Genomic DNA, 27,734 nt, shown 5'->3' on the forward strand with positions numbered 1-27,734 from the left:
GCTGTTTTGTGTCATCTCATGACAGCAGTGCTGGCTTACACACTGAACAGCTATTTGCATCTCTAGCATGATACTTGGATTGAATGTTCCAGGCCCTTACGCCAAACATGATCTGGCAAATCCTCAAAGCCTGAGTTCTCATCAGATCACCAAAACTGGGATCACCGACCTGCTGTCATCAGATATCCTTTGGTAAAAACACTGAGCTGTTGTTTTGAGGTGTTGCAGAACTACCTCTCCAGACAAACAAGATGATGCCTAAAATGTTCTTCTTTGATATCAAAGGCTTTACATAAATTCTGGATGCAGAAGCACCATCACTTTATTATCACCAGCAATCACTGTGTGTATTAGTGCCTGTTACTGAGAAAGTGCTAGAGAGACATCATTAAACAGACAGAAATAAGGATGATGATACTTCCTTTAGCAGGTCAGGCTGAGATGGCCCTTGTGCCAACCAAGAGGAGAAAGAATGCCAGATCCAAGATGCAAGGAAGCTACCAACAGGCTGGGTCCTTATCAGCTATCAGAGGTGAATATTGTATCCTGTTTTAGCTACTGATTGTATGACCAGGTTCTCATCTGATGCCAGAGTTACCTCTTCTTATACTACCCAAACACAGAGCATGAATTCCAGACATACTGTACATAATTTACACCATTTTCATTTAAACCCTGAGAAAATATAAGCCCATCTTTTTGCTTCTAAAATAGCTCAAGACCAAAATTATTGATATTGGCTGACAAGTATCTAATGAAATGAAATGATTTCATACCAACATTTTGACTGTTTTGTTGAAAACATTAAGAGAAACACAAGCCATCCATTAGCAAGCAGCTCCTTTGAAAAGAAACCATTGCTTTGGAGGGAGAATTTGGCTGAAATGCCCCAAATCTTTCAATGCCCAAACGCAGAGCATTATTTTTGTGACATGTTCATTGTTGAGCTCAGCTCTGTGCTTTGGCAATAAGAAATAGATTCGTTTCAAATGAAAACCTTTTTAATACAGAGGTAATCTCTAGGTCTCCTCTTTAGGAAGATGTTTAGCTCATTTGGTGTTCTTAAATGCAAATTTCAGCTACATTCTAGGGAAATCAGTCAGCTTCTACACTGTTAAACCTTCCTTTACATGGAAAAAGGAAGGTCTGTCTTCTAAGCTCTGCTTTTTTCCCTTTGGTAGCAAATGATACAGAGCAGCCTGCATCTCCCTGCCCGCGTTCATCCCCATGTGCACTGGAAGCAGAGCTGAGATAGGAGCTGCTTGTACAAATGCCTCCAACATGCAATTCCCAAAGAAATTAATGAGCCAAATTCAGGATTGTCTCAAGCAATGTAATTCACTGGTGACACCCGGTGTGAAGATAACCTCTGTGGGGGCTCTCCGGAAGGGAATCGTGCTGTTTCATTCCATGCTGATAGTCTCTGTGACAAGTTAAAGACTGTTTCTCCAATGGCTCTCCCCCCTCCCCACCACAAACACCTTCTGGACAGAGAAACAGCCCAGAGCTGAGTTCAGACGCACAAACTCAGCCTCTGGAATACCCACCCCTCTCTGGTGATGAAGTGTGCAAGCCAAGCCACTCTGTTCTTTCCTAAGAGCTCAAGTCCCAAGAAGCATCTAATCCCATCTCTGATAAACAAGGGAAAAGGCCCTTGCCTCAAATCTATGCAATCAGGCAACAGTAATACACCCTGTATCCCTGTTTCTCCTTACCTTGATGTAAAACACACAAGCAAATGAAGACTTAAGAGGGCTCTTGCTTAAATAATACGTGTCAAAAGATTCAGTGAAACGAAGATTCATCTTGAATACTAGGAGATTCTATAATTAGACAGAAAAGATGATAAAAGGCTCCCACCCCCTGGGTCTCTGTATAAAGATTAGAGAGGGAGAGACAAGTACGTGTTCAGACTAATGGAAGAATACCTTACCAGCACTTCAATCACTGCAGGATATTTCATGTGTCCATGTCTCTGGATAAATGGGCCTGTTTAAAATTGGTTAATCTCTTAGCAATCCAGGCAAGGAGGGAAGTGGTAAAAGAGCCCAAAGCTCTGGCAGGATCTAGGAACAAGCAATTAAATGTTAAAAATAGAGAAATCAATATTTACAATCCCGTATCAAAGAATACCAAGAGCAGCACTTTAACACCCCGTGTTAAGGCAGAGGAGAGAGGCCAGCCCCACTGGTGGAAGATACCAGTAGCTGGAGGGGTGGGACTGCTTCATGGTACAACCTTTTCATAACATATTCTGGGTTTAGGAAGCAGCTGAGCTGTACTGCTTTCGTGCATGGCTTTTTAGTTCCCTGATGCTTATGCATAATGCATTAACCTGCCTTTGAGCTGCTTTCAAACTGCTTGTCCAAAAACGTTGACTGAGTCGCCAATGACAGCCTCTTCTAGAGGAGGGCAGAGCGTGTTTTTGTTTGGTCTGGTGCTCTGATGGCAAAAGGAGAGCGACACAAGAGCCAGGCACTGCTCCCTGCTGGAGATCCTCCTCAATGCAACTGTCCCACCATCCTGCAGGCAGCAATTGGAGGCTGCTGCTGGATGCTCACTGTGGAAAAAGCGCGTTCCAGTTGGTTACAAGACATTGCTGAGGCAGGGCTCTCCATCGTGGACGCTGTGCCCTGGCTTGTCTGAACTGGTTGTTTAGTGTGCTTGTTTGGTTTGTTTTGGTTTTAATTTAAGGAGGAACTTCAAGGCAGGAGTCCAGGGATTAGCACTGATAATGCTGCAGTGTGTAACAACACCGAGGCTTTTAGTGGTAGAACCCTTTGGTGCCAAGGGTTACGTGAAGCAGGAATTTAAAGCAAGTTGTGCCTCAAAGAATTTGCAATCTAATTCCTTTATTCCAAAGCAAAGTGAGCCAGGTGTGGGAGCCTGCTGGGAAATCCAATAATTGGGCACAGAGTTCACCATGCACTGCACCTGTGTTCATAGGTGGAGTGCAACAAAGACATAAAACAACTGCTTGTAAAATAGGAGAGATAACAGCATCCAATACCTTTGTTCCGCTTATGGCAAAGGAGTTTTGTCATCGAGATGGAAGCTTTTACTCATGTAGCCACAGGATGTACTATAATAATGATAAAAGAACAGTTCGAGGAGGAGGTAACTCCAGTTTCCTGCTCCCTCCTTCCCTGCCACCACCTAATTCCATGGGAACAGAACTAGGACAGGGTGGACTTCTTCTTCTATTCATGTGTTGTTCCAGAAAGTTTTGGGCATGGCCAAGTTGAAGAGACAGCAGAGGCATAGTTTCTGGAAGTATTAAGCCTTTGTATGCTTTCCATAAGTCTGGAGAAGAGGGTATCGATATCCCAAATATACATTATAAAGCACAGTGTTAGACCTTTGGGCATGTATCTCTGCCAGGGTGAGATGGTACTTGAGTTGTTTCAGCTATTTTAGAACCTGATTGTAGACTGCACCAGAGAACTGTCTGTGCTGTATGAAGAACATCAGAGACCTGAAATACAGACAAAGCATGAAGGAAAAGTGATGAAGTCTCATTTTGCCTTGCAAAAGAAAAGCTTTTGCTATGTATTATAGAGGAAAATCACTTGACAGGGGAAGATTTGGAAGTGATGCTTTTGGTTTAATTTATCCTTCCTAGGAAGCCAAGAAGTTGGAAGATCTTCACAGCTGCTAAAGCTAGATACAAGCTCTGACATTCTCCACCCAACAGCACTTACTTGTTAGGCAGATCCATTAACTTTATACTTAAAAAGTATTATTATCCCCTACAAATTCACCAGCTTTTGAGCCCTGGGGCCTGAGAATAAGCACCAGAACCACTGCAAGACTGAACTGATCAGTTCCCAGTTTGAAGTTTCCCATTCCCACCCCTCCAGTCATGGTCACACCAGTTCCCATGTGCCACCCCACTTTGTGGCTGCCTGTCGGGGGACCTGAGAGCTGTCACATCCCGGGCTTGTCAAAATTCCTATAGGCTTCACAGTTGAAAGCGAATCTGTTTCAATGCATAGTGTATGGCTAATGCTTTTTAGGAGGCTCTTCTTGCTTTTCTCCCTTTGTACCTCCATACCTCTCTAGACCTTGCAGTCTGTCAGACTGTGCCATAGCCACCCCCAGCTTTCTATCTGGAATGACGTGTACTCAGCTTATGCAATGGCTATAAACCCAACTGACGCAGTTACCTTACAGAGTCTTCTTCTGTAGCAGTTGTCTTTCTAGAGATGGATTTTATGGAGAAGATCCCAGCTCATCTGAAGTTTCTCCATTTCCAATTTTGCACCTATTTTTGAAATGCAGCTTGAGAAAGCCAAGAATGATAAGAACAGAACACAGGGTAAGGCAAACCCTCAAGAAAAACAGCCAAAAGAAGAGATCCTAAAAGTACCAGTGGGACCAGGACCATATTTTTATATCAGCAGATCCAATGGAGCTAGGCTGTATGTAGGTCCTCTCAGCAGGCTCATACGAACAGTGGTATGACCAGATATGAAGTGACGCAGTATTATCCATTGGCCTTAATCAATTTTCCTTTGATTTCCTGTCTTTTTGGAGTGGTAAACCTGGGGAACCATTTAAAGATCAATCAAATAGAAAGTACCCATAGGAAGGCCACTAGTGGTGAAGCAGCTAACTGCATCTTCACAAAGGAATGAAGTACTTCTATTTGTTTAATGAAAGTTCCTCTGTTTGGGCTGTGCAGAAATCACTTCGCTACACCATGTAGGAAAGCTGCTAGCATCACCACTAGAGCTAGCAACCACTGTTGTTGATCAACATTCTGTTGTGCTAAATGCAGAACAAGCAAAGAAGAAGAGATTCCTGCCCAAGAAAAACTGTCAGATCAGAAGTCCCATGCATTCCTTTCTGAGCTCTTTCCAGCATGTTGGCATTCTTCTCTAGATGTTGTCACCACCAAGCACCACAGAATCTCTGCTGCAAGCAGCACTGCTTTGCTATGTTTCCATAGTCTACAAACAGCTTTTTCTATTGCTGTTTGTCATCTCTCCCTACACTCCTCAGCAGAGAAGCTCCTTATTAAGACTGGACTCTGAACATTTCTATTCCACGGTACCAGCTGCATCCTAATTGGAAAAGCCCTGCTGAAATAGTACAAGGTCTCATTAGAGCTGCTGAATCATAATGTTCTTTAGCATCCTCAGCTACTCCCCCCACCCCTCTCAAGTTCAGACCAGCAGGTCCACTAGCAGCAGTTCTAATGAATGCTTCCCACCTTATCCCCCACCCAGGGCCTCCTGGGCATATTAGGTCAGGCTGTCAGGGAAAATCATTAGGAGTTCAAGGGATATGAGCTAAGTAAGTATTTGTTATTAGAAGGGAGGCTCCTGTTCTATTTTGTTTTCCTTCTGCAGTGTGAGCATCTATTGCCAGCAAAGAGGCTGGCAGCGTATCTATGACAACACAAGAGAGGATTATGCCCTGAAATGGTGTGAAATCAAGTGCCAGGAGACCTATTACCATTTCAAAGAAGGTAAAGGTGCCTGTGGGCCCTGATCGGGAGAGGGTGGTGGGAAAAACTTGGGAATGCTGGAGCTGTGATTCCCAGGGCCAAGGAGATCACCTGAGGGTAGGAGAAACAGGCAACCTCGACTTCCTGACAGAGTTTGGAGGGGACATCAGAGATTGCAATGATGATTAAAGGGTTAGACAAGAAAACAGCTTTGGGAGAAAGGATACAATTGAAATGGACTAAGGAGAGTGAAACGAGCAGTAGAGATTTAAACACAAACCATCAGTCATGTTAGAAACTCAGTCCTCCCTCCTCCTCAGGCTTGTTGAATTGCTCTTTACCTTTGGTCTGATAGGAGCATCCTGACTCCCCAGCTTTCCCACCATTAAAGCATAAACCCAAGGTCTCCCAAAGCAACATCTCTGCCTGGCACCCTCAGAGCAGTACTTTGCATAACAAACACAAACTCCCTAAGCACAGCCCCTGGGGCAACTCTTTTATTCCTGGGAGCTGGTCAAGACCTGTGCCCTGGCAAGCCTGAGCATCATAGCACATTGCTGCAGGCTTCTCTGAGGTAGAAAGAGTGGTACCACTGCCCTGCCAGTCCACGTACAGCAGCCACCTTTCCCTTTTCCTTCCTGCCAGCTCTTTTGGTACTGTTTGTCAGGCTGCCCCATGACAGCAGTTGGCAGTGCAGAAGGGGTATGTTTCAGTGCAAATCTGCAGCTGGAATGCTGTGATAGCAGTGGCACCGTTGAGTGAGCAAGGGATGCACTATTTCAACAGTGACAAAGTCAGCTTCCTCCTCCAGATTGGGACAATGAGGGCAAGTTTTATGTTTCTTCTCATACAGGTGAACAGCTTCTCTATCAGATTCCCAACAACGGAGTCCTCACCAGTAAGATAGGGCTTTTGTGCTGCCTGCAGAGCAAGAGCAGGTGATGAATACCATCAGTAGGAACCCTAATTCCAACTAAGAACTCTCACCTCTTTGAGCCTCCACCAGAAACATGCCAACAGAAAGGACCATTTTCTTCTGGATGCTTAACAGTAGAGGGTACAAAGTATATGGGCAGTTACTTCTTTCTTATCTCCTAGAAAAGGCACTTTTTCCCCACAAATACACAGATCAGAGACTGAATTCCTTTCTTTCTCTATGTCTGGAGTTGTGGGAGTGCCAGGTCCTCCCCAAAGACAACAGCCATAGTAATTCCCCAGTTTTGGGTCCTACTGGAAAGGCCAGAACTTCTTGTGCCATGGCCACTGTAACTGAAGAGAAGCTTATTGCCATTTCTGCTCCTTTATTTTTGACCTACCAAAAGCCCAATTGGCAATCCTGTACCATGGTCACTGCAGCCACCTCAGCTAGTTTCTAAACACTGATCATATGAAGAATGTCTTCAGGATAAAATAGCTTCTTGAAAGCTGATGGAATGAGGAGCTCTGGAAAAACATACAAACACACACACAATTGTCCACAAGCAGGAAAGAAACCCCATCATCTCTGAAAGTGGCAGAGGCATGAATGTTCTGGACAGGGGTTTCAACTTGTGTTGACTCTCCCATAGCTTACTGAAGATGGAAGAATTCTTCCCAAAGTCTTTTCACCTGGACTTAAAAAATGAGAGAAAAGCCTTCTTTGCCCTTTGCAAAGGTGAATTGTCTTAATCATGGTGGCAATCAATGTAAATACTTATGCGATCCTTTGAAATGCTCCTAGAAGTATACCCAGTAGTAATAACTGATGTCTATATGTGTATGTACATATATACACATATGTTCATGTGAGTGGATTTCAGAGCCCACCAATGGGCACATCAGTGTTTCATGCCCCACACAGCGTTGTAACAGACCCATTCTCTCTGCAGATGAACAGCTTTGGATCTGCAAACCGAGCTGCTCTAACCAAGGTCGAGGACTTTTCCTGCTTAAAAATCCAGCTGCTGTCAGCACCTTCCAAGACAAGTTCCACAGAGCTGAGGAATACCTGCTCAGTAAGAGGGTGCTGTGCAGGGCTCCCCAGGCAAGAATAGTGCAAAGGTAGACATTGAAACCTGGAAAGTCATGTGTGAGTAGTGTGCTTGATTGAGCCTCAGAGAGCTGGTTTGTTCCATGGGTATTTCATGTGGTTACACCACGTCTTCTCAGCCCATGAGATTTCATTCTGTGGGGCAGGGGCTACTTCTCTGGTTAGTCTGCCTTGCATCTGCACTTCAATCCTTTCAAGGTAGATCTTTGTCATCAGAAAGACTGGAGTTTACCTTTGTCTGGAAGCTGAAGAATGGTTTCAAAAGGCCAGATGCTATGGGTCTATACAGGAGGTCTATACATAAAGCCTTGTGGAAACCAATTTAAATGAGATATAATCCCAGCTTCTTATACAAAGCTGGCATTTTACAACTGATACAGCTGCAGTATCTGTTCCCTGCAGTATAATAAAGCCTCTCAAACACCTTCTTAACTCTGCTTCAATGCTGCAGAAGTCTAGACCTCAATCAATAGGCAGTGGCTACCAGTCACTAACATTTTGGGTTGGGGTTGTTCTATATTTCACTCCTTGCATGAATTAACTGTGCAGGTTCTTCTTTGTACAATATATACCCTAAAAGCCACTATTAGAATGTTTTGTAGAGAACAGCAGCAGGAAAAGGAAGAGAAAAATAAGGCAGCAGAAGTCATGAGAAGAGTTTCAGCTACTGAACACTACTTGTGTTCTGTTAACTCCATTTCCCTTTGCCTCAGTGTCCCTCCCTCAGCTGAGGAATGCATTATAATTAAATCACTTCAGTGCTTTGAGATGAGTGAACAAACCTTTCAAAGAGGAATGCAAAAAAGATCAATTATCCCAGGAGCTGCACTTCCCAGCTGCCTTTGATGCTGCCTTTGGTGTGCACAGCTAGGCATGCAGGGCTCTCTAAACTTCATGGTGCCTGGCCAGGCATGGCATTGTCATGACATGCCAGCAACGACACTGCGATGCAGTTGTGATAACACTGTAGTATTGGCATGGCAAGAGCACATTTTGCCATGGAGTGATCACTGCATGTGCTGGCGAAGTAGTGATACCAGTTCCTCACACTGACCCTGTGTCCACATCCCTGACATTCTGCTCTCCTGGCTTGGCATCTTTATCTTGCAAAAGAACACAGCACACAGCGACCTTTCCAAGGGCTTCCCTGGCCAAAGCAAGCAATGTTCTCTGCTTACATTCATCCCCACATGTCTTTTTGTTACAAAGGCATGGTTGGCTTCATTGCAAAGGGTAAGAGAGACTTGTAAAATGATGATCTTACAGGCTGGACTGTGTTTATGCAGCAGCCATTGCATGGAGCAAAACAACATCTGCCTAACAAAACCAGACCAAGGGCCTCAGACCAAAATGTGGTCTTTGACGTGGACAAGTGCCAGGGGAGAAAGTGGTTGGACCCTATCTGAGATCCCATCTTGATTTCTAGTAGGGAAGAATGCCTTTTGCTCTGAAGAAAGGGGCTCCATACACCTCTGAAAACTGTTAGCATTGTTTTAAGCGCATATCCTTGTTATTTCTGTAGCCATCCAGCAACCTTTGATGATAAAGGGAAACGATTCCCAGATTACATCACTCTGGCAATAAAAGCAATGGTGCTGTATGAAGGGCTCTTTGTGTCCAAACATAAACTTTGTGTATTCTCCAGTAAATATTAGTAAATCTTTAATTACCTCCTGCTCCTGTACTCGGCACAGCTTCTATTCCTCTTACACGGAGCTGCTCCTGGCATTTCTATCCTCTCCTACAAGCGCCCTCTGCTGCCACTCACCTTAAAACCTGCGAGAAAGGGACAAAGAGATGAATTCTATGGGGTGACTGAACTGGCTGTGGGTTTGTGTGAGCTCTGAGAGGTCATGGATTACAGCTGCCTGCTGTGACACGTGTTGAAATACTGCTCTCACAGGTACATTCAGCACCCCTGGAAGGGAAGAAGTTCGATGTCAGCTCTTACCTCCTCATTGCCTGCACGGCACCACACGTGTTATTCTTTGCCCAGGGTTATGTCAGGCTGACCTGTGTCAAGTATGATGCTGCTTCTGATGATCTGACTGCTCATCTGACCAACCAGGTAAGCTGAGGTCACTCAGCTCAGCAGAAGGGAAGGGTGACATTGACAGATGGGAAGCAAAAAGTACTTTTGGAAGGCTAAAAATAAGGGTCTCATGCATGCAAAATCTCTGCAGCCAAGAAATGCACTTGGGCTTGTGGTCAGGCACAGCAACAGAGCAGAACAGACGCCTTACCAGAGCAGTTTCTGTCTCTGCCATGGACCAGCTCCCTGCTTACCTGACACTTTCTCTCCCTAGACCTCTTTTTCCTGCCATTATTCTCTCTTGTATCTGCAGACCGTAAGCTTCTTAGGGCAAGAAGCCTTTGATTGCAGCTACCTAGCTCAAAGGAGCCTTAATCTCGGCTAAGGATTTTGCTGATCCCATTGTGCTGAAATACAATAGTCATAATGATGTAAGATGCAGATGTGTTCTCTGAGAGCCATCATTCTTAAACCTTCATCTTCGCTCGTACTCCTCAACTGTGAGCTGTAACAGAACAAAACTGTTCTGGCATTTACCCCCATACAAAACTGAAGCCTTCCTTGCTCAGATCTACCTCAGTTTTTACTTCAAATGAAGCCTGTAAGTTTTAGAAGTGGCCCTGATGAAAGAGAATTAAAAGAAGGAAGAAAACAGTTTGCTTTTAGAGCCCTTCTGTGCTCCCAGAAGCATGCTGTGTTCTGAGAACTAGCAAAATACACACTAGGGAGGCATCAGACAAGCCTACTTCAGTTGGAGTTTTACTGTTCCTGTAGAAGTGCAGTTCAGGACAGCAGATTATAGCTGCTTCCTGCAATATATGCTACCATCAGTGTTCCTGGAATAGTTTGTTTGCTCAGCTACAGAGCTATCGCCTTGGGAATTCAGGTGTTGGGGTAAGATCCCAGGGCACAAGTGATAATAAACAGAGCACAGGTGCTTATTACCAGAACACAAATTACCTGCAATCCTGCTGGGAAGAGGGAAAGGAAATTTGCAGGAGCAGCTGGTAATAGGCCAGACTTCTTCAAATTACAGCTGATCCTGCTCTCCTTCCCTTCCTGCCCTAGCATCATACCTGGAATCAGCCGTTTTCCTAGTGTCTTTCCAAAAGACAAGCATCAGGAGACACATCACTAACCAGAAGCTTTGCAACCTCATAGTAAAGGTCCCACAGTTGAGTTGAGAAGCAAAAAAAAAGACTTCTGGAAGGCTTAACTCCATCTGACAAAGGGACTAATGAGCAGAAGAGAGAAGTCCTCACCTTGTTTCCCTCTGGGGATCCATCCATCCATCTCTCCCAGATGTCGGAGACTTCCAGGCACTGGAATGGGATTTAATCCGAAGAATATCATGACTGCGACTTGAAACACCTCTCAGTGTAACACAACAGTGCTCTGACCTTGGGTAATTGTCACTACAGCATCCACGTGGGTCAGGCACATTTCTGCTTGTGGCAGTGTTGTACAATGGGAGTCAGGACACTGGCTCAGTTTTAGCTCTGCTAGTGAGGAGCTCTATTCCATCCACCTCTATTGTGTGATCCTGGGGCTCATCCTAACTCCAGATGCCTGGAACAACTCAGGGTAGCTGGATGCCTGCTGTGCAAGGCCATTACTCTTCAGTGCCAGAAATCTAATCCTCCCTTTGCTGTGTTTCCCCACCTCTCAGTACATGCAGGAGAAGAACTCCCTGTACAGCCAGCTGAAAGACGAGACCATTTGGCGGACAGAGCATTTCAACAGCTACGCTAATGAGAAGTTCAGAAAGTGCAAAGGGCTCTCCAAAGACTGGGATTTCACTGTGTTTACTGTAAGTGGATGGTGTGCTCATCTGCCTCATTAGGGTGACAGGAATAGCAGGAAGACACATCACTTCCCCCAAGGAAACACATACACTGAGCGAGAAGGTATTGACGGTCCCATAGTACCCATTTATCTGCAGATGCTAAACACAGAAGTGAAGACACAGAGTTTAGTTTTAATAACAAACAGCTGAGAAAAAGAGTGTGATTGTAAATGTTAGCTCTAAAAAAGCTATTATTTTCTTCATGTTCCTGGGCAATGCTGTGGGCCTGCATTAACACATCATAGAGCTCTCCAGCCTGTCAGCCTGGAAAGGGACTACACTTTTAGTGGTCTCTTTCCTGTTTAACTTGGTCTCACCATTCACTCTGTCTGATTTTGCCCCGTGAAAATCATGTCAGGGCCTTAAATCTTCTCTAGCATGGAGGACAGTTAAGAAGATTCAGATTCTGACCATCTTCTGGTCTCACTGAAGAAATTATCTGAGTCCCTGAGATTTCATCAGCATAAGTCTAATGATGCATCAGTCCCCTACATGACTTGCTGGGTGAAAAGAGCAGAGGACAGAGCTTTCTCAGGTTGACTTTGGAAATGGGGTAGTTTAAAGCCAAACACAAAGAAAATTCATTGTTAAAATACATTGTTGTTCAGAAAAAAGGCTCAGAAGAAAATGTGGTTGAATTTGCCCAATTTCTCAGGGGATCAGAAACTTTTCAGCCAATTTTATGGTATCTCTCTCCACTCAGCAATTCCCCATTGTGCATTTCAACTCCAAACTGACTGAAGCTTAGCATCCCCTACTACAAGTTGCTGTGACTCACCACGCTTCTTCCAAACACCATGTCCAGCACAGCTGTGAGGGGCTTCTGAGTCATCACTGTCAGAAATGGCTGTGTTCAGCTCACGTCCAGGTGCCCCCTAGGAGTAAATGAAAGAACGCTGCTAAACACTGTACAGACACCTCGTTCAGAGTAAGGGACAAGGGCTGAGATTCCTCCATGCACCACTGCAGTAGCCTGGAGAACCAAGTTCAAGACAGGGTTTCATTCCACTCAGTCTAGAGAGAAGCTCTGCAGGAAGCAGGGGAAGGGAGAAAGTCCCTAAACCCAGAGGACACCTCTGACTTCCATGGAGTCCTTCCCAATAATCAGTTTCCACCTTTCCCTGTCTTCCATTTCAGGAAAGGATGAAGCAGATCATTCTGCAGTGCTTCCTGGCAGCCAAGCACAAACTGGATCGCAAACTGGGCTACTTTGATCTCATCGGTTGTGACTTTCTAATTGGTGAGAGCTTAAAGGTATGAACAGAATACTGTGAAATACTAAGTACAATATTGGCCAGATATTCAACATAGCACAGTTGACACAGGCTCTGGTGCCAGGAACTAAATAGAGCATTAAATCAGTCAGGATCAAGTGCAGGATTCATTTTTCCCTCCAGTTCCATTGTCCAGCAGCATCAAGACATGGCACTTGCATGTTCACTGCACAGAGAAACCCTGCCATTAACAGCTCAGGATGGGAAGAGCAGTTTTCATTGCAGGTGAAGCTGTTGCGTGCAGAATTCCCACAACAAAGTGCAGTTCATAATGAAAAGTATTGAAATCTTAATGCCCACCCAGTTTCTTCTTTCTCCAGAACATGCCAGGTGATCAACCAGCATAAATCAGTGTGTAATGCCTCTACCATCACATCAGGTACAGTGATCCATACTAGCTGAGCATCCATCAAAGGCAATGAAGAACTCGCCCTCCCCATGCTGAAGAATCAATCATTATTGATTCTGATGTCAGCATCAGCTTCTCCATGTCCACCTTTAGCTATAGGTCAGGACACTGAGTCCACAAAAAACGTTAGAATTACAACTCAAGCTTGTAAGGAGCGAGTAAAACACAGACAAGAAGAGGCAGAAGAAAGGGAAAAGGAAATGTTAAAGCAACTGAGGTGCTTTCAATGCAGCACAGTCCTTTAAAACCACCTGGCCTAAACATAACAGAAAGCCATCTGGCAGATTCTGCTGTTGCTAAAGCAGAAAGGAACTCAAATATATTCCAGCAAAGGGCAGTGGGAACAGCAAACCCTATGAAAGAATGGGATTAATGTATGCAGCAGTGGGTAAGGCACCCGAACAATAGACTCCTTTGTACAGGAAGTCAATGGCAAAGGAGGGTAAATGGCAAAGACACAGAAACTGGTGCTTCTCAGATTTCAGGGGGAATTGTCTTTTGCAAGGTTGGCATGCAAAGCCCTGGCTGTGTAAACTTTAAGTAGAATAGAAGATCCAGTATCACTCTATTGTGGTAATTCCTACTTGGCTCCTTAAAAGCCTCAGCATTTAAAGACCATTATGTCCCCATGTATTTTACATATGGAGAGATAAACAGAATTTGTTTCTCTACAAGCATTACCTACAAGAATGATGAGGATTTCTGGACACTGAGTAGAGACAGAGACAGCTGGAACCTGGAACTTTCCTTTGAGAGAATAATGTAGAAATAGCCTTATTTTGCCTGTCATCCTATTTCACGATATGTGTGTAGAATCCAGTTTATGCTGATTCAACATGGTCTTATACATTCAGTCCTACAGCTCATCATGCCTTTCCCTCTTCCTTATTTGTCTGAGATATAAATGCCCCCAGCATCATCCCTAATAATTCTTGAAGGGCCTGCAGCATAGACTCATAGAATAGTTAGGGTTGGAAAGGACCTTAAGATCATCCAGTTCCAACCCCCCTGCCATGGGCAGGGACACCTCACACTAAACCATGGCACCCAAAACAGCATCCTGATTCTGGAAGGTGTTTTTCCTCCCTCTGAGTTCTCAGAAGCATAGACTACGACAGCAGGTCCCGATGAGAAACCAAAGCGTTCTGTAGAGCTTTGCATATTCATATGTAAGCTGAGAAGAAAATGAAGTGCCTTAAGAGGAGAGAGAGCTGAAGTGAGGGATCTGGCTTTGCTGTTGGCTTTTTTCCTACTGTTTTCTGAAGTTTCCTTGTGCTGCCTTACAAATGCTTAAGTCACTGCACAGCTTCGGACAGTGTCATTGAAATGCCCAAGGAACCTGCTTTCAGTGAGCATTGCATCAGCCATGCAGAAGGGCTTCTCTCCAGAGGTATGCTGGGAAAACAGATGTGTAAGTTTTTTATCAGCCATTAAGGGATTCAGCTCTTTATCAGCAGAGAACAGACTGAACATAGATAAGCTATTTGCCAATTTGTCAGAGGTGTACCTAAACGAAGATAACACTCAAATCCCTAGTTAAAGCAGGGACGGTTCCTTTGATTTGAATGACAGAGCTTTTCATTCACCCCCAGAGCATGAGGTACCATATGGATACCATAGACTTGGCTGTGTCCACCCTAGGTCATGATGATAAAAAAAGCTCATAGGAGCTTGTTAAGACTGTGGAAAACAGACCCCACTGCCTCAGCCTCTGGTCTCCACTATCGCTATGCAGGTCCCTTTCTGGGTCAGCAACATCTGAGTAGCCTTTCCAGAGCTTGGTTTGTGACTGTGCTTGTGGCTTCAGTTATTTCCACACAGGATACAGAACAACTTATTTCTTTCCTATTTTTGACTGATATTTCAGTGCTGCTTAAAGCTCCAGTCAGAGGTCAGGCTCCCTGCACCCAGGGGCAACAGGGAAGGATCCTTGATAGGTCTTTTGCATGAACCTAGTCTCATCATCCAGTGCTCCTTTGAAAGACTGAACTGCTGCAGTAAGGATGATTCTACAGCAATGAGACTACAACAGTAAGCAAACTGGATGGAAACAAAAACACCGCATCCAGCACTATGCAAAGCACAAGAAACGAGCCCCCAGATCCTGGTGTAGTGCAGGACCTGGCTGCAGCGAGCCTGTTGTTCAAGGGACTTTGGACAAATCCTATTTGAAGTTTTTAAGCCTACCTGTGATGTCTTGACAGAGCAAGTCTGATGTGACAGAACACGTTGTACTGGCAGGCTGCAGGGAGCAGTAACCTCTTCATCCCTTAGAAACATCCCGAGCAGCACTTCTGACCAGAGCCACAGGGCACTCGTTGTTGTTCTCATCACTTGAAAAGCCTAAAGGAAAAGATCCATGGTTGGAAAGTCAAGGCCAGATAATTCTGGGTTTTGGTTTCCTTTCTTTATCATATGTTTGCTAGGAAATTCTGAGCAAGATACCTGCATGGCAGATGCAGAGAAAAGCACAGGAATTTCATTTACTTGAAATACCCATGAAAGTTATGGATATTCACATAGATGTGGTGAATCTTGGCCTTATTCTCTCTGCTTTTCCTAGAATAGAACAAAGGGCATTTATTAACTTGCCCGGTTGTAGAGAGGTTAAGTGCATTTCCAAACTGTGAGACATTCAGACACCACAATAATAGGGAATGTAGAAGATGAACAGCGTGATAGATATCACAGAGAGCTTTCTTCCTCCTGTCAGTTGTATTTGTTTTGAAGGAGAAGAAACCAAAACCTGATCAAGACAATTATGAAGGTTCATTGAGTTTGTCTGTTAGCACAAAATCTTCGGAGCTTTTAAGAGGAAAAAGAACACTTACTGAGAATGGGTTTGCCATGAAAAACGCATGTAACTGCGGTGCCCTCTGTTGGCATCTGTAAAGCAGGTTTGTCAGCAGCAGCCCCACTTCTCCTCTGGAAAATCAAACGCCCACAAAGATGTGTCACTGCCTTCACTTGCCAGCCTCTTCATAAAGTATTTCAAAGTGCAAATTGTTGTTGTATTTTCTTCTTGGCAAAATGAAGCGCCAAAGCAAAGGTCATCACGTTGCCAAAGCAAACTCACTGCTGCTGCAGGAAAAACACAAACCTTTCCAATTATATTCCTAAATCAATCAACAGAGAGTAAAATCCTCCTGGGGCTGTTACACGATTAAATATCCCCCCTTACAAACTGCTGATAGTTCCTACATGTGCTACATACAGGATGCAGCACCATATGGTGAAGGCAGGAAGTGAACAGTTTCTCTTGCTATAAGGGAAAGGAATAGTAAATGGAATGACAGGCAAGTCAATTGTTTGGTTTCACACAGGCTTATAACTGGACATCATATTCTGTGGCTTGTAGCTTCAGCCCTTGGCATTTCAAAGGGAAATGGAGATGAGACAAGTACAGGTATGTAAAATTAGTGCCTTAAGTGGCTTCTACTGGAAACTAAACCAGGAAATCAAGGCTAAGGGTTCACAGAAAACTCAGTACCACGTTTGCCTAGTTTTGATCCCATGTCCACCTCAAATCAAAATGAGTCCTAGATTCCTTATAACAATATTTTATGGTATCCAAAAAACTCAACTACAAACTGTTATGGAAACTGGTATGTTAAGAAATACAAGTGCCTTTACATACCTATAGAGAAGAGTTAACCTAAAGAGCATCAGCTGAAGATACAAAACAATGTGTGGTGCTGTTCTCATGTAAGTAAATGAATGCAAAAATGGGATTTTGTTTAACTCAGCCACTCTGTCCTGTTTGCATTCTATGTTAGGGATTTTGTTGGGATTTATTAGTGCTTCTCCCTCTCAAAATGGTCACTAGGTCACCCAGAGGGCATTCCTCTGACACCAGCTGCCTGACTGGTATTCATCTTTCCTAGGTCTGGCTTCTGGAGATGAATGCAAGCCCAGCACTGCACACCAACTGTGAAGTCTTGAAAGATGTCATCCCAGCTATAGTCTGTGAGAGCCTGGGTAAGCAAACAAGTCACAGTCTTAATAGGAATAATCCACAGATCACAGGTTGGAAACATCTTCCCCTCCGTGCCCCTCATCCATCCCCAAAGCACAGCTGTTCTACGCATACACATGATGGCTTGGGTGTATTTTAGCATCAGAGTGTTCAGACTACCCCATAACTACATTTTCCTTTCCAGATTTGGCTCTTGAGTGTTTCAACAAGTGCCTCAAAGGCCACAGGATTTTGCCTTTAGAGACACTCTGTCATTTTGTGCTTCTCTATCATGAGGATGATGCAGATCTGGGCCAGAAACAACCCTTGAAGCTCCAAAGTGGCCTGTATAAAGGCCAATACATGCGGCCACACACACACAGTGCTAGCCTGGTCAAAGTGCTGGAAAACTCTCCCAAGAAGCCTGGTTGAACTAGAAAGGTTGCCTTGTTGGCCAGAAAGAAACACAACACTGTCCTGACTACACCACACGTGTGGCTCTTCGACTGGCATAGAAAACCCCCCAAACCATTGCAGAGCAAAAGGGTTTTGACAAGTTCAGAAGACAGAAAACTAAAACAAAAGCTAAATTTGAATGTGTTGTGCATGTCCAGCTCCTTTTCACCTTATATAGACAAACAGGTATCAACCTCAGCTGGAAAACCAGGAACTTAAATTTCCTCTTAGTTACAGTAATAAAGACTCTCTCACACATCGCAACATCCACAAGGGTCACAAGATGGCAGGATTACCCTGCCATTGAAAACACCCATACAATGACACACTCATAGAATTCCCTGTGCCCTGAGGAATTCACAGGCAGCACCACAGTGAATCTCCCAAAGCCTTTGCCCATGTCCTGGTATTGCCAGGTTCCTGAAGGGTAAGTCAACTGGAAAGCCAGATCGTCTGCTCCCCCCCTCCAGTGTTATTTACTCCTAAGGTTTCCCCTTTTTTACTCATCCACTCCTTGATGTCTAGCATGGCATAGACTCTTGGGCAGGACTGTAGTTGTGCCCAACAGCATGCTCGTCTTCAGTTTGAGGGGAGAAAGCACAACACAGAGCATCAACCCTTAAAAGCTGCTGATTTCTGCTGTCCCCTATAGTTCACATCATTGTCTGTAGTTAGCGGGTACAAGCTAACTTTACAGTACTCAGCTCAGGTGGTTCTGCTCTAAGGATTCCATATAGATTGCAGAAATCCATCCAGGGCTCAGCACAGCCATGCATTCTGTAAGCCCCCAGTGAACCTCACCACATATGTGTAGCACTGAAAAGGAATCACAGAATCAGAGTGGTTTGGGCTGGAAGGGACCCAAAGCCCCTGCCACAGGCAGGGACACCTCCCACTACACCAGGTTGCCCCAAGCCTCATCCAATCTGACCTTAAACACACAAGCTTCTAAATTTCATTCCATCATCAGAGATGGGTCACTGGAGGATCCCAGAACAATCAGAGGCTTTCCTCCTGAAGGCCAGTTTCGATTCCCACTGTGCTGACCACTTCCCCTTTTTCCGGAGGAAGGCAAGTGACTCTCAGGCACAGTTGAGTGATAATCAGCTTTGAAGAAACCACAAAGTGTGTTCTAATAGCAGCTATTGAAGTTGTCAGTGGTGTTCCCTTTTAAACAGTATTGAAGCACTACACGTGCTAAAAGAGCTGGCTCTGAAGACAGTGAAGGACTTCATAGAATGACAGACTGGTTTAGATTGGAAAGGACCTTAAAGCTCATCCAGTACCAACCCCCTGCCACAGGCAGGGCCACCCTCCACTCCCACAAAATGGTAACAAGCTTTTAATCATCTCTGGTAGCTCAAGAACTTCTTTTACAATTAGATTCCTCATCGGACAACGCAAAGACAAGCTTAAGGTAAGTGCTGGACACCTCCTAATAAAACAAGGACTAAGTGCTATCAACTGTCCCACAGACAACTACATGGAAACATACCTTTAAAAACATGAAATACACCTTTTAAACTTCACCTGCATATAGGTGAACATTGGATTTCTAAATTTGCTTGATCACTTAATCTCTAGGAACTTTGGGATGTTTTCCAGGGACATTTTATTTTCTCTTTTGAAGACTGAAGGAAAAGAACAGTTACCCACATTTCACTGAGAGAGAAGCTTCTTCTAACCTACAGTCCATGTACGAAGATGAAGCTGAAGGTTAAATCAGAACCTGAAAAAAACCCATAAACTCTGGGATTTGAGCTGAAAATTCAGCCATGATCTGGTTCAAACACTGCAGTAACTGCACACTGATAAAACAAAGCCATCTTCCTTCCTGAATGGAAACTTAAGTACAGTGTTTTACAAGCTCACTGTTCTGAGCCAATAGCTTTCATTTCCTTTGATGTAAAGAAGAGCTCTTTCTCCGAAATCCTCCAGGGCTTCAATGATTCACACTTTGGGTTTTTCCCTCTGAATTGGAGCTTTAAGAAGTCAGGAAATTGGTTGCTTTTCCCATCAAAAAGCAGCCCCGAAGTAAGGTGGTTGAGGTAAGCAGGAAGTGGAACCATTCTGCAAGGTAGGCACACAGAAACCCTAAAGGCCACCGTGCAAGTTTCCAATGAATAATATGGCTCTGATCATCTTGTTTCAGTATTAAGTGTCGGCAGTGTCAGCTATTCAACACCCACAGCCCGGGAAGCCTTGTATACCTCACCAAGACTTGCTGCCTGCTGCCAGAGGCACAGGTAGACACTCAAATCTTTCAGTCCTCAAATAGTTTGGGGTTTTTTTTGCCCTCCAAATGTTGCTGCTTCTCTGCCATTGTCAGGAAGACAATGGCAGAGAGGGGAACTGAATTGGGAAAGTAAAATTAAGTGCACTCAAGAACACTGGGACAAGCTAAAGAATAAACTCCTGCCTTTCCTGTTTAATTACGTCACAGAGGCACTTCATTCCCTTTTCCAAGTTTATTTTACCTTTACAAAAGGTCACAATCAGAAATCTTGCTGAAAACATTAGAAAAACCCCAGGAAGAGTCAATACAGAGCCAAGAATATATATGGCCAACACAGGAGCAGTAAGAAGTGTCTCTCCCAGCCAGGGTTTAGACTTCAGAGTATATTAAATCCCACCGAGAACTGCTTGCAAGGCAGAGGCAGTCTCACACTTTCAAAAAGTTATCCTATTAATCCAATCCAATGCTTTCACCTTTCCTTGGCTGAATCTCCAGTTCACCTCAATTAAGAAAACACACATTTCCTGAAGCAACAGAGGAAAACTCGCTTCTTTTAAGTGAATTTCACAGAGATACCTATGGGAAAAATTATCAGTAACACCAGAAAGAACATTAAGAGGATCAAAGGCGGCAAAATACATTGAAAGGACTAATTATGTCTCACACTATCTCTGCTCTTGTTCTACATGAAGGCAAAGAGAAGGTATAAAGATGCCAGATGCAGAAAACACAATCACAGAGAAGCTGGAAGAGTCAAACTAGAACTACAGAGGAATACCTTCTAGTGAACAAGGATAACCCTTTGCACTTCATTTTCCCTCACAATTATTTCACCCAGTTGCAAGACTCTCTGATGCACAGAAAAAAAGCAAAGACAGGATAACTCCTCTTGACATAATCACTGAAGCAATAAAACCATGTCCATGAATCATACAATTAATCCTCCAGCTCTATTCAAGCTTGCCAAGACTTCCTCTAGAGAAGGCTTCAAGAAAGACCAAATGGAAAAAGCTCTGAGAGAGACTAAGAGGTCTAGAAACCACAAGTAGGTGGTTTCCTGCTGTAAAGTAGGATGAGAGCCTAGAGAAGGGGAGATGATTATAAATGCTTAACAAGACGCTGAAGAGTCAGTTCTTCTCATAATGGCTAATACACACTTTAACTAAGAGAACTTCTCTCCTTCTCTGACTTGAAATCAGTTACTGGACTGGATTGCCTAGAGAGGTCATGGAGTCACCTCAGACCAGGTAGATTATTATCCAGTCTCACTAAGTCTGGTTTGAGGCACAGAAGCTAGTGATTAGCTTACCAAGGTAATAACCTGTCCCACTTCTTAGGATTCTCTTCAAGCGCTTTTGTATCACACAGATATGGGGCCAATAACTCCTGCTCCACAGCTGCTGTAATTTCACAGAGCCCTACTGAAACCAGCATGTCATTCAGCCTTGGAATAATCCCCTCGGAGTAGTCAGTAAGGTGATTAACAGAAATGTCACTATTCTGTTAGGATTTCATTTCGAAGCCCTGTACTATTTCTGTTATCTGTAAGGCACCGTGAGGAAGCTGATGCAATGGCTGTACTGTGAGATATTTATACCCTTCCATGTGAATGGCGACTCAAAACTCATTTGTGCTCGCAGCTGATTTGGTTGTAAGAGTTGACTCCAAGCAGCTTTCACCAGAAGGCCAAACCAAGAAGGCACCCAGGGCTTTGAATCTATTATTGCAGCCACAAAACATATGTGGCTGCAATAACAGTAAGTTTCAACTAGCTGAGTTTTAAGTAGTTGAAGTCACAGGCTAGATTCTTATTTGAAATCAGTATCAATTCACTGCAAGCAAGCAAGCCCAGCTGAAAGCCTGCCCTTTTAAATTCAGGCAACACAATTCATTACAGCCATCTTAGAGCTCTGTGAAGCTGGAGGAGCACTAATCTGACATTTAAAAACCTCCAATTTTCTGTAAGGGGAACATATTCCATCTTCCAGTGATCAAGTCACTGAAGCTATGCTGGTATACCCCAGCAGATGTTCCAGTTCTTTTTCTTTTGGGATACTTTTTGTGTATCAGGAACAAATGCTGCTCTATTCTCTGTTTCCCACTGTCTTTTCCTAGTGTATAAACTAGGTGAGAAGAGAGCATTAAACGAAATGTCTTTCTCTAGACAGCGTGATCCTCATTTGAGTCTCCCTTTTGTAATTCAGTATTCCAGGTACCACAGGTTGCTGAGTTAGAGAAGAGAAGGAGGATAAATGTCACTCCTTTCTCCCCTCGTTTCTTGGAGAGAATGAGGGGATCACAGAACTTGCATAGAAAAGTCCCTGCAAGCACAAATGATGTGGCTATAGCAGTCTCACTCTGCACTGAGCCTGGTTTAACCAACACCTTCTGTTAGCACTGAAAAAGACTGAATGGATTAAGAATAATGGCTCTTTCCTCCATAACAAAGAGGGCAATTTCACACAGATAAAAAGCACTGCCTGTGTACAGAAGAGTAGTAGATATGCTTGCTAGGAACATCACCTTATTCCCTTAGTATGAGCACCAGGACACATCCTGGAAATACAGATAGCCTGTGAAAGCTGTAGGTACCACTGTACTTCCTATGGGACTGAAGGTGGGACACAGGCCTTCTACATGTGTATCAATCTGTGGGAGCACTAGTCATGTGCAGGAGATGCAAAAGGGAGTAATAACAAGAAGGGTGCCTGGCCCCAAAGGAAGTTGAATAGAACATCAATGAAAAATCCAACAACCCAGGAGATCTGCACTAATGGAATGCTGCTGAACTGAATGTCAGCCTGAGCAGCTTTTTTTTGCTTCTAAACACTAGGTTTGTTGAGAGTCAACACAGTCAACAACAAGACAACTCCCCCAAGCCCATTCCTTATTGCTATGTATATAATGATGCTTTATGCATCCAGACCCTCCCTTCTCTTTGGAAAAGCTGAGCTCAGCTTCCTCTTCTCACAGCACATTGCAATTCATCTGTTTCACTGTAGACTGAGGGTGGAAGTAGCAATGCTTTTCTTCTGGTGTTCTGTCTCCATGTTCTTCTTCTGGAAGCTGGCAGCTGTAAGTGTCTTCTCCGTGGTGTGACAGTTGTGGAGCCATCGGCTGCTTAGGGAAGATATGATCCAGATCTGCAGTGAGAATAAGCAAAAGCACTTGCACATTCAAGAGGTCTTCATACATGACAGTTAGCTGCCCATTACCTTTATCAGTACAGCCCCTCTCTCAGGAAAGGACAAAGACACAGGCCCAAAAATCAGAGTAAATCTGTATTTACTCTATTTATTCAACTCAACTTATTCCATTCTGACACACTGTTCACCACTGAATAGCCACACACAAGCCCACAACAGTGCACTTACCATCAGCTGCATGGTATTTTTCTTTCTTCAGTGACCATATGCAGAAATGCAAGATGAAGGTCAGCAAGATGAGAACAAACAGAGCCACTGCAGTCAGGATGGCCAGGATGGTGGTAGAGAGAGAGTCAACTGTAATAGGACCTGCAATTAAATGTATTTAATAAAGATTAAGAAGTCATGTGGTCATACTATTGTTAAATGCAGTTCTTCCCATGGAAATTGAGATTAATTTCCTCTGTGGAAAATAATTTTCCAAGGAAAAATAACAGTGCAGGCATTAACAATAAAAGTGAGATGCTCACGGTCAAGTGCAATAGGTCACTGCCTGTGGTAAGAAGCCTTCATGCTAAAACATCACGTGCCTGATCACTTCATTGTTCAGTGTCTCTCTTGCAGCTATCGCTTGTTCTACTTACTCTAGTTTGGGTTTTGCTTTATTGGGGGATTCGGCTTTGACGTGTCTCTGAATAGCACTACAGCAAGCCAAATCTTCACGCTTTGCCTGTCTGAAGGAAGTTAAAAGTAGTCCCTTTTTGCAGTCTGGCTCAGCATAACTAACAATTTCTCTGAATGAAGGTCCCAGAGCTGAAAGGCACCAATTCACTGCAGGGACAAGGGTTGGGGGAGAGGCAGAAGTAGTGCAGCTTCTTGGCTTCAAGATACTTGCAAAGTTACTCCTATCTGATTTGATCCATGACATGAAATTTCAATTCTGGGTGTTGTAGACTCAATTAATACTTGTAAAGGAAGTGGATGACTAACTAAGCTACTGTCTTCCTAAGAAAATCCTGTAAACAAGTAAGAGCAGTCCAATGGAAAACTGATAACTTCCCAAATAATTGTGCTCCATTCAAGGACAACTGTTGGGCTTTTCTCTGCCTTTCATACCGACAGTGCTTTAATGGGGGAATCTGCCGAGGTCAGCAATTCTATCTATATTAATATTGCAAGAAACACAACAGCTCTGGATGGTATCTATGCAGCAAGTCACCAACTGAAGCAGTGTAGAGAAAAGTTATAAGCTCAAAGAAATCAAATCATTGTGAGAAAGTACCTTGCTCCAGCTCCTTAGGAAGCAAACCACATACTGCATTATGTGTGCTGTTGCCTTGCTTCACTGTTAGGAATCCAGAGCTTCCACAACTAAAAGAAGAGAAAAAAAAGTCACATTCAGAATGTCTCTGCCTTGCCCTTCATATCCTCTCCAGCCTTTCTCTTGGCTCCCCCTTTCTTCCTTCCCTACACTCTTCCTTTTTTGCCTTTTTATAGCAGTGCAGGTAAAGTTATGGCTGTTCCCCAACAAGATAACACTACGTTACAATTGCTTATGTACATACTTTCTTAGTCCCTTGTTTCAAGTGATGCATGTTTTTGCATCGCTTTGAGCTGGGCTTGGAAGCAAATTGAATATACAGGAGTTTGTCTTAAATTCTGCTTTGAGAGCAACAATTTATAGAGCCAAAGAACACATATCATATACTGCTGAATATAAAAAACTCAATCACATCAGTGATGTCTTCTTTGATTACATTTGTTTTCTAATTTAAATATTAGAGAGTTTTATCCTGCATATCTCTAAAGAGGAAAAGTACCAATAAATACATACTCAGTCCAGTTACGGCACCAGCCATTCTTCACATTAGAATAGGTTCCCATCTCACAGGGTTTACATTTGAATGTGAAGTCTATGTTGCCTATACGAAAAGAGAACATGAATTATTAGTGGTCAGTGCCTTTATGAAAGATGGGGATGCAACAGATTAGAGCACAACGCACTTCCTCTGCACTCTTTCTTCATTATGAATCAGCCCCCTGGAGAAAAACATAAGCAGTTCTTGCCATCTTTATGTTTAGGAAATGTATGGACAGATCCCTTGCAGAACTGGTACAGAACAGTCTGATCTGACAGCAGAGGGTGTAAAGATAAGAGGCAACACAGAGTAAAAGTCTTCTACTGACAGGTCTAGAAGCTTGGAAGCAATACTGAAGGTCTGAGTGTGAAAGTCTCAAATTTAAGAAGGAAAGAGTTATAAAACAGGAAAGCAAGGGGTTTAGTCACAGAGATCACAGTATAAATGCCATTTCTCTCTGCATCACAAGCCTTTCCAAGAGCAGGTTATAGTAAGTGAAGGAAGCTGCTGCTCAGCAGCCACTTATATTAAACTCTATATTTCAGAGTCACTACTGTTTCTTTAGTTACCAAGCTTCACCAGCTCCTCGCCCACTGCACACTCCGGCAGCTTCTGGCAGTAGAGACAAGCACTGTCAACGCAGCTGTATCCCTGACGACATCTGCAGTCATGGTCCTGGCTATTTTGACATGTGCTGTTGTCTCCTGTAAAGAAGAAAGAAATTAAGATTTGCCTTTGTCATAGAGGCCAGAAATTAACTTCAGCATTAGTCTTACTGGCTTGACACAGCTGAAGTAGCTCCTTAGTGTGCTGTGTTGGAAAAGGTGGGTACCAGAAAGGTGTCACTCCTGTGCATAATGGATAGAGTACTCAAATTCAGCATCACTCGGATTCTTACACCATGGTTATGTGACTTACCAGTGTAACCCTTCTCTCTCATCTGGAATACCAGCATAGGTAAGGCAGCAGGTTTGCTTTACTAGTGTTTAGACACTGTGAGATGAGGAGGGCACTGTTAGTGCCCCAAAGCATTACACATTAACTATCCATGCAGTCAGCTCTCAGAATACTGTCAGAGCTCTTCTCAGTTAGGCACAGCCATCTTAGAGGAGGGATGCCCAAAAGATCCTTGGTCAGTGAAGCTAGAGCTCCTTTTCCATGTCTTTCCTAACAACAGCAGCTGCTTCCTACAGTCTGTTGGCAGAAGAGGGCCTAAATCCAAGCTATAAGGCCAGCATCCTTCCTACCCTCTGTCCTTCTATTTCTAGAGGAGTTCTGTTATGAATTTTGCTTGCACTCAAAATATCATCTCTAATTCTGAGAGGCTCCTGGGTTCCTGAAAGCAAAGACTGATTATATATACAGATCCCATCAGTAAACAGCATCGAGCATTCCTTCGGGCAGTTGGAAACCAGCTAAGGAAAAGTGCTGCTCAGCCAGGAAGCTGTATAACGTTAAAGAAAGAAAAAAACAGATGGAAATGCTGGCTAGTTCATTAGTGTGCTCAAAAACCCACACTGAGGAGCAGAGAGCAAGCAAAGACTGTTTCCTGAGGTGGGTGATGGAATATACAGGGCCACCAGGGAACTGCCCACATCTTCCTATGCCAACTGGCCTCCTCTTACTGTCCTTCAAAACCTGATGAAGTCTGGCAACATGGAAACAGCTTGGGGCTGCTTCTCTCTATGTATTGCCGGTGGGTGAGCCTGGCACTGATCCCACCAAGCAATGACTTACTTCCTTCATGCTGGGTGACATTATCTGAGTGGGAAGGGAAATACCCATGGGTCTCCACACTACTGAGGACTCTCTGGCTCTTCACCTATTTGTTGCTCATGGCCACAAATCCCATGTACCCACTCACTGCTTCCACAGAGAACTCAAAGTCCTTGTTGGTTAAGGCAGATGTATTGAAGCTACTAATAGGTGGGATGCTGACTCCTACATCAGCATCAGTGAAAGATGTAACTTCTGAGCTGCTCCTGTTTGCTGACCTGCAGGACAACAGCATTACCACATTAGCTAGACAAGGCTTCCAGCAACTCTGAGCTGGGACAAATGGAAAAGGAAGGAGCACTCCTTGCTGAAGGTCATGCAGCCCTATTTTGACTTAAAATTACAAGCAAGGGAGAATCCATGACCACCATCCACCACCATCCTAAGATCAGGCAGAGATACAAGTTAGAACAAGCTGTTGAAGCTAATGAGCACCTGAGACATTGGCTGTGCATTTACTTCTGGAACACACACAGGTCAGCAGAATGGAAGGATTGAAGCAGGATGCTTCCAGCTCTTTAGGACCACAAATTGCAAAGGGCAGCCTTACAGAGAGCAGCACTCCCTGTGTTCCTTCTGAAGTCTAAATGGCACAAACATTGAAACCATGTTTGAATGGCTCAGATTCAGGGTTAGGTGAACTCCTTCTTTCCTTGTGGGCAAAATCAGCCCACAGAAACTCAACTTTCAATTTCCCACTACAGAATTGGAAGTATAGGTGCATTTTAAATCCGAAACCTGAGTCCACTCTGAAGTTTATAGCTAAGGCACATTATGAATTTAGGGGGCAGAGGGAAGTCTTTGCCATTTTGTTTTGCATATACAGTCACTCAAGATACATCCACATACACATTCCCCACACTCAGTTACCTGGTTGACATAATACTGATGAACAGAAAGAGGACAGACACATCATTCCCTTACCCGTGTTCGAGATGCATTTGGGGCAGCATTTCTTTTCACCTTTACTGATGACCCGCACTTCACCATCACTGCACGTTGTTGCCAGAATTTGCTGTGTCCACTGCCACAGGCACATCAGCACCAGCAAGCAAGCTCGAACCTTGAGGTGATCACTTGTCTGCTCAGCCATGTCTTGAGCTATACAACTCAAAAGCACACAAGGATGAGCGTGTATCAGGACTTCCCTGCAAAAGCACTCTTCCCCCTGACACTGTGGGTAGACACTATGCTTTTTGTGGCTGCACTCTTCCTGTTTCTTCAGGGGCGGGGAAAAGATTTTGCTTGATGTCATCAAAGTCAT

General features: G+C 43.9%; 2 protein-coding genes across 2 annotated transcripts; one reads left to right on the forward strand and one right to left on the reverse strand.

The window, feature by feature from the left end:
• Positions 1-67: 67 nt before the first annotated feature.
• On the forward strand, positions 68-17,429 carry TTLL10 (tubulin tyrosine ligase like 10; the record flags this gene model as incomplete). Its single annotated transcript, XM_080630994.1, is given in 14 exon segments — positions 68-192; positions 3,033-3,117; positions 4,282-4,421; positions 5,355-5,473; positions 6,306-6,374; positions 6,377-6,425; positions 7,021-7,106; positions 7,321-7,492; positions 9,385-9,392; positions 9,395-9,549; positions 11,183-11,323; positions 12,497-12,613; positions 16,927-17,020; positions 17,203-17,429. Coding segments are annotated over 14 exon segments (1,587 nt in total).
• Positions 17,430-19,723: 2,294 nt separating this feature from the next.
• TNFRSF18 (TNF receptor superfamily member 18) lies at positions 19,724-27,734 on the reverse strand (the record flags this gene model as incomplete). The annotated part of the gene is made up of 6 exons (XM_080631306.1): positions 19,724-22,832; positions 23,064-23,204; positions 24,118-24,206; positions 24,670-24,757; positions 25,264-25,398; positions 27,395-27,734. 6 exons carry the CDS (start codon positions 27,732-27,734, stop codon positions 22,657-22,659), a joined length of 969 nt encoding a protein of 322 aa, XP_080487432.1. The 3' UTR covers positions 19,724-22,656.

Source organism: Psittacula echo (assembly GCF_963264785.1).
Source record: "Psittacula echo genome assembly, chromosome: 17".
Taxonomy (NCBI): domain Eukaryota; kingdom Metazoa; phylum Chordata; class Aves; order Psittaciformes; family Psittacidae; genus Psittacula; species Psittacula echo.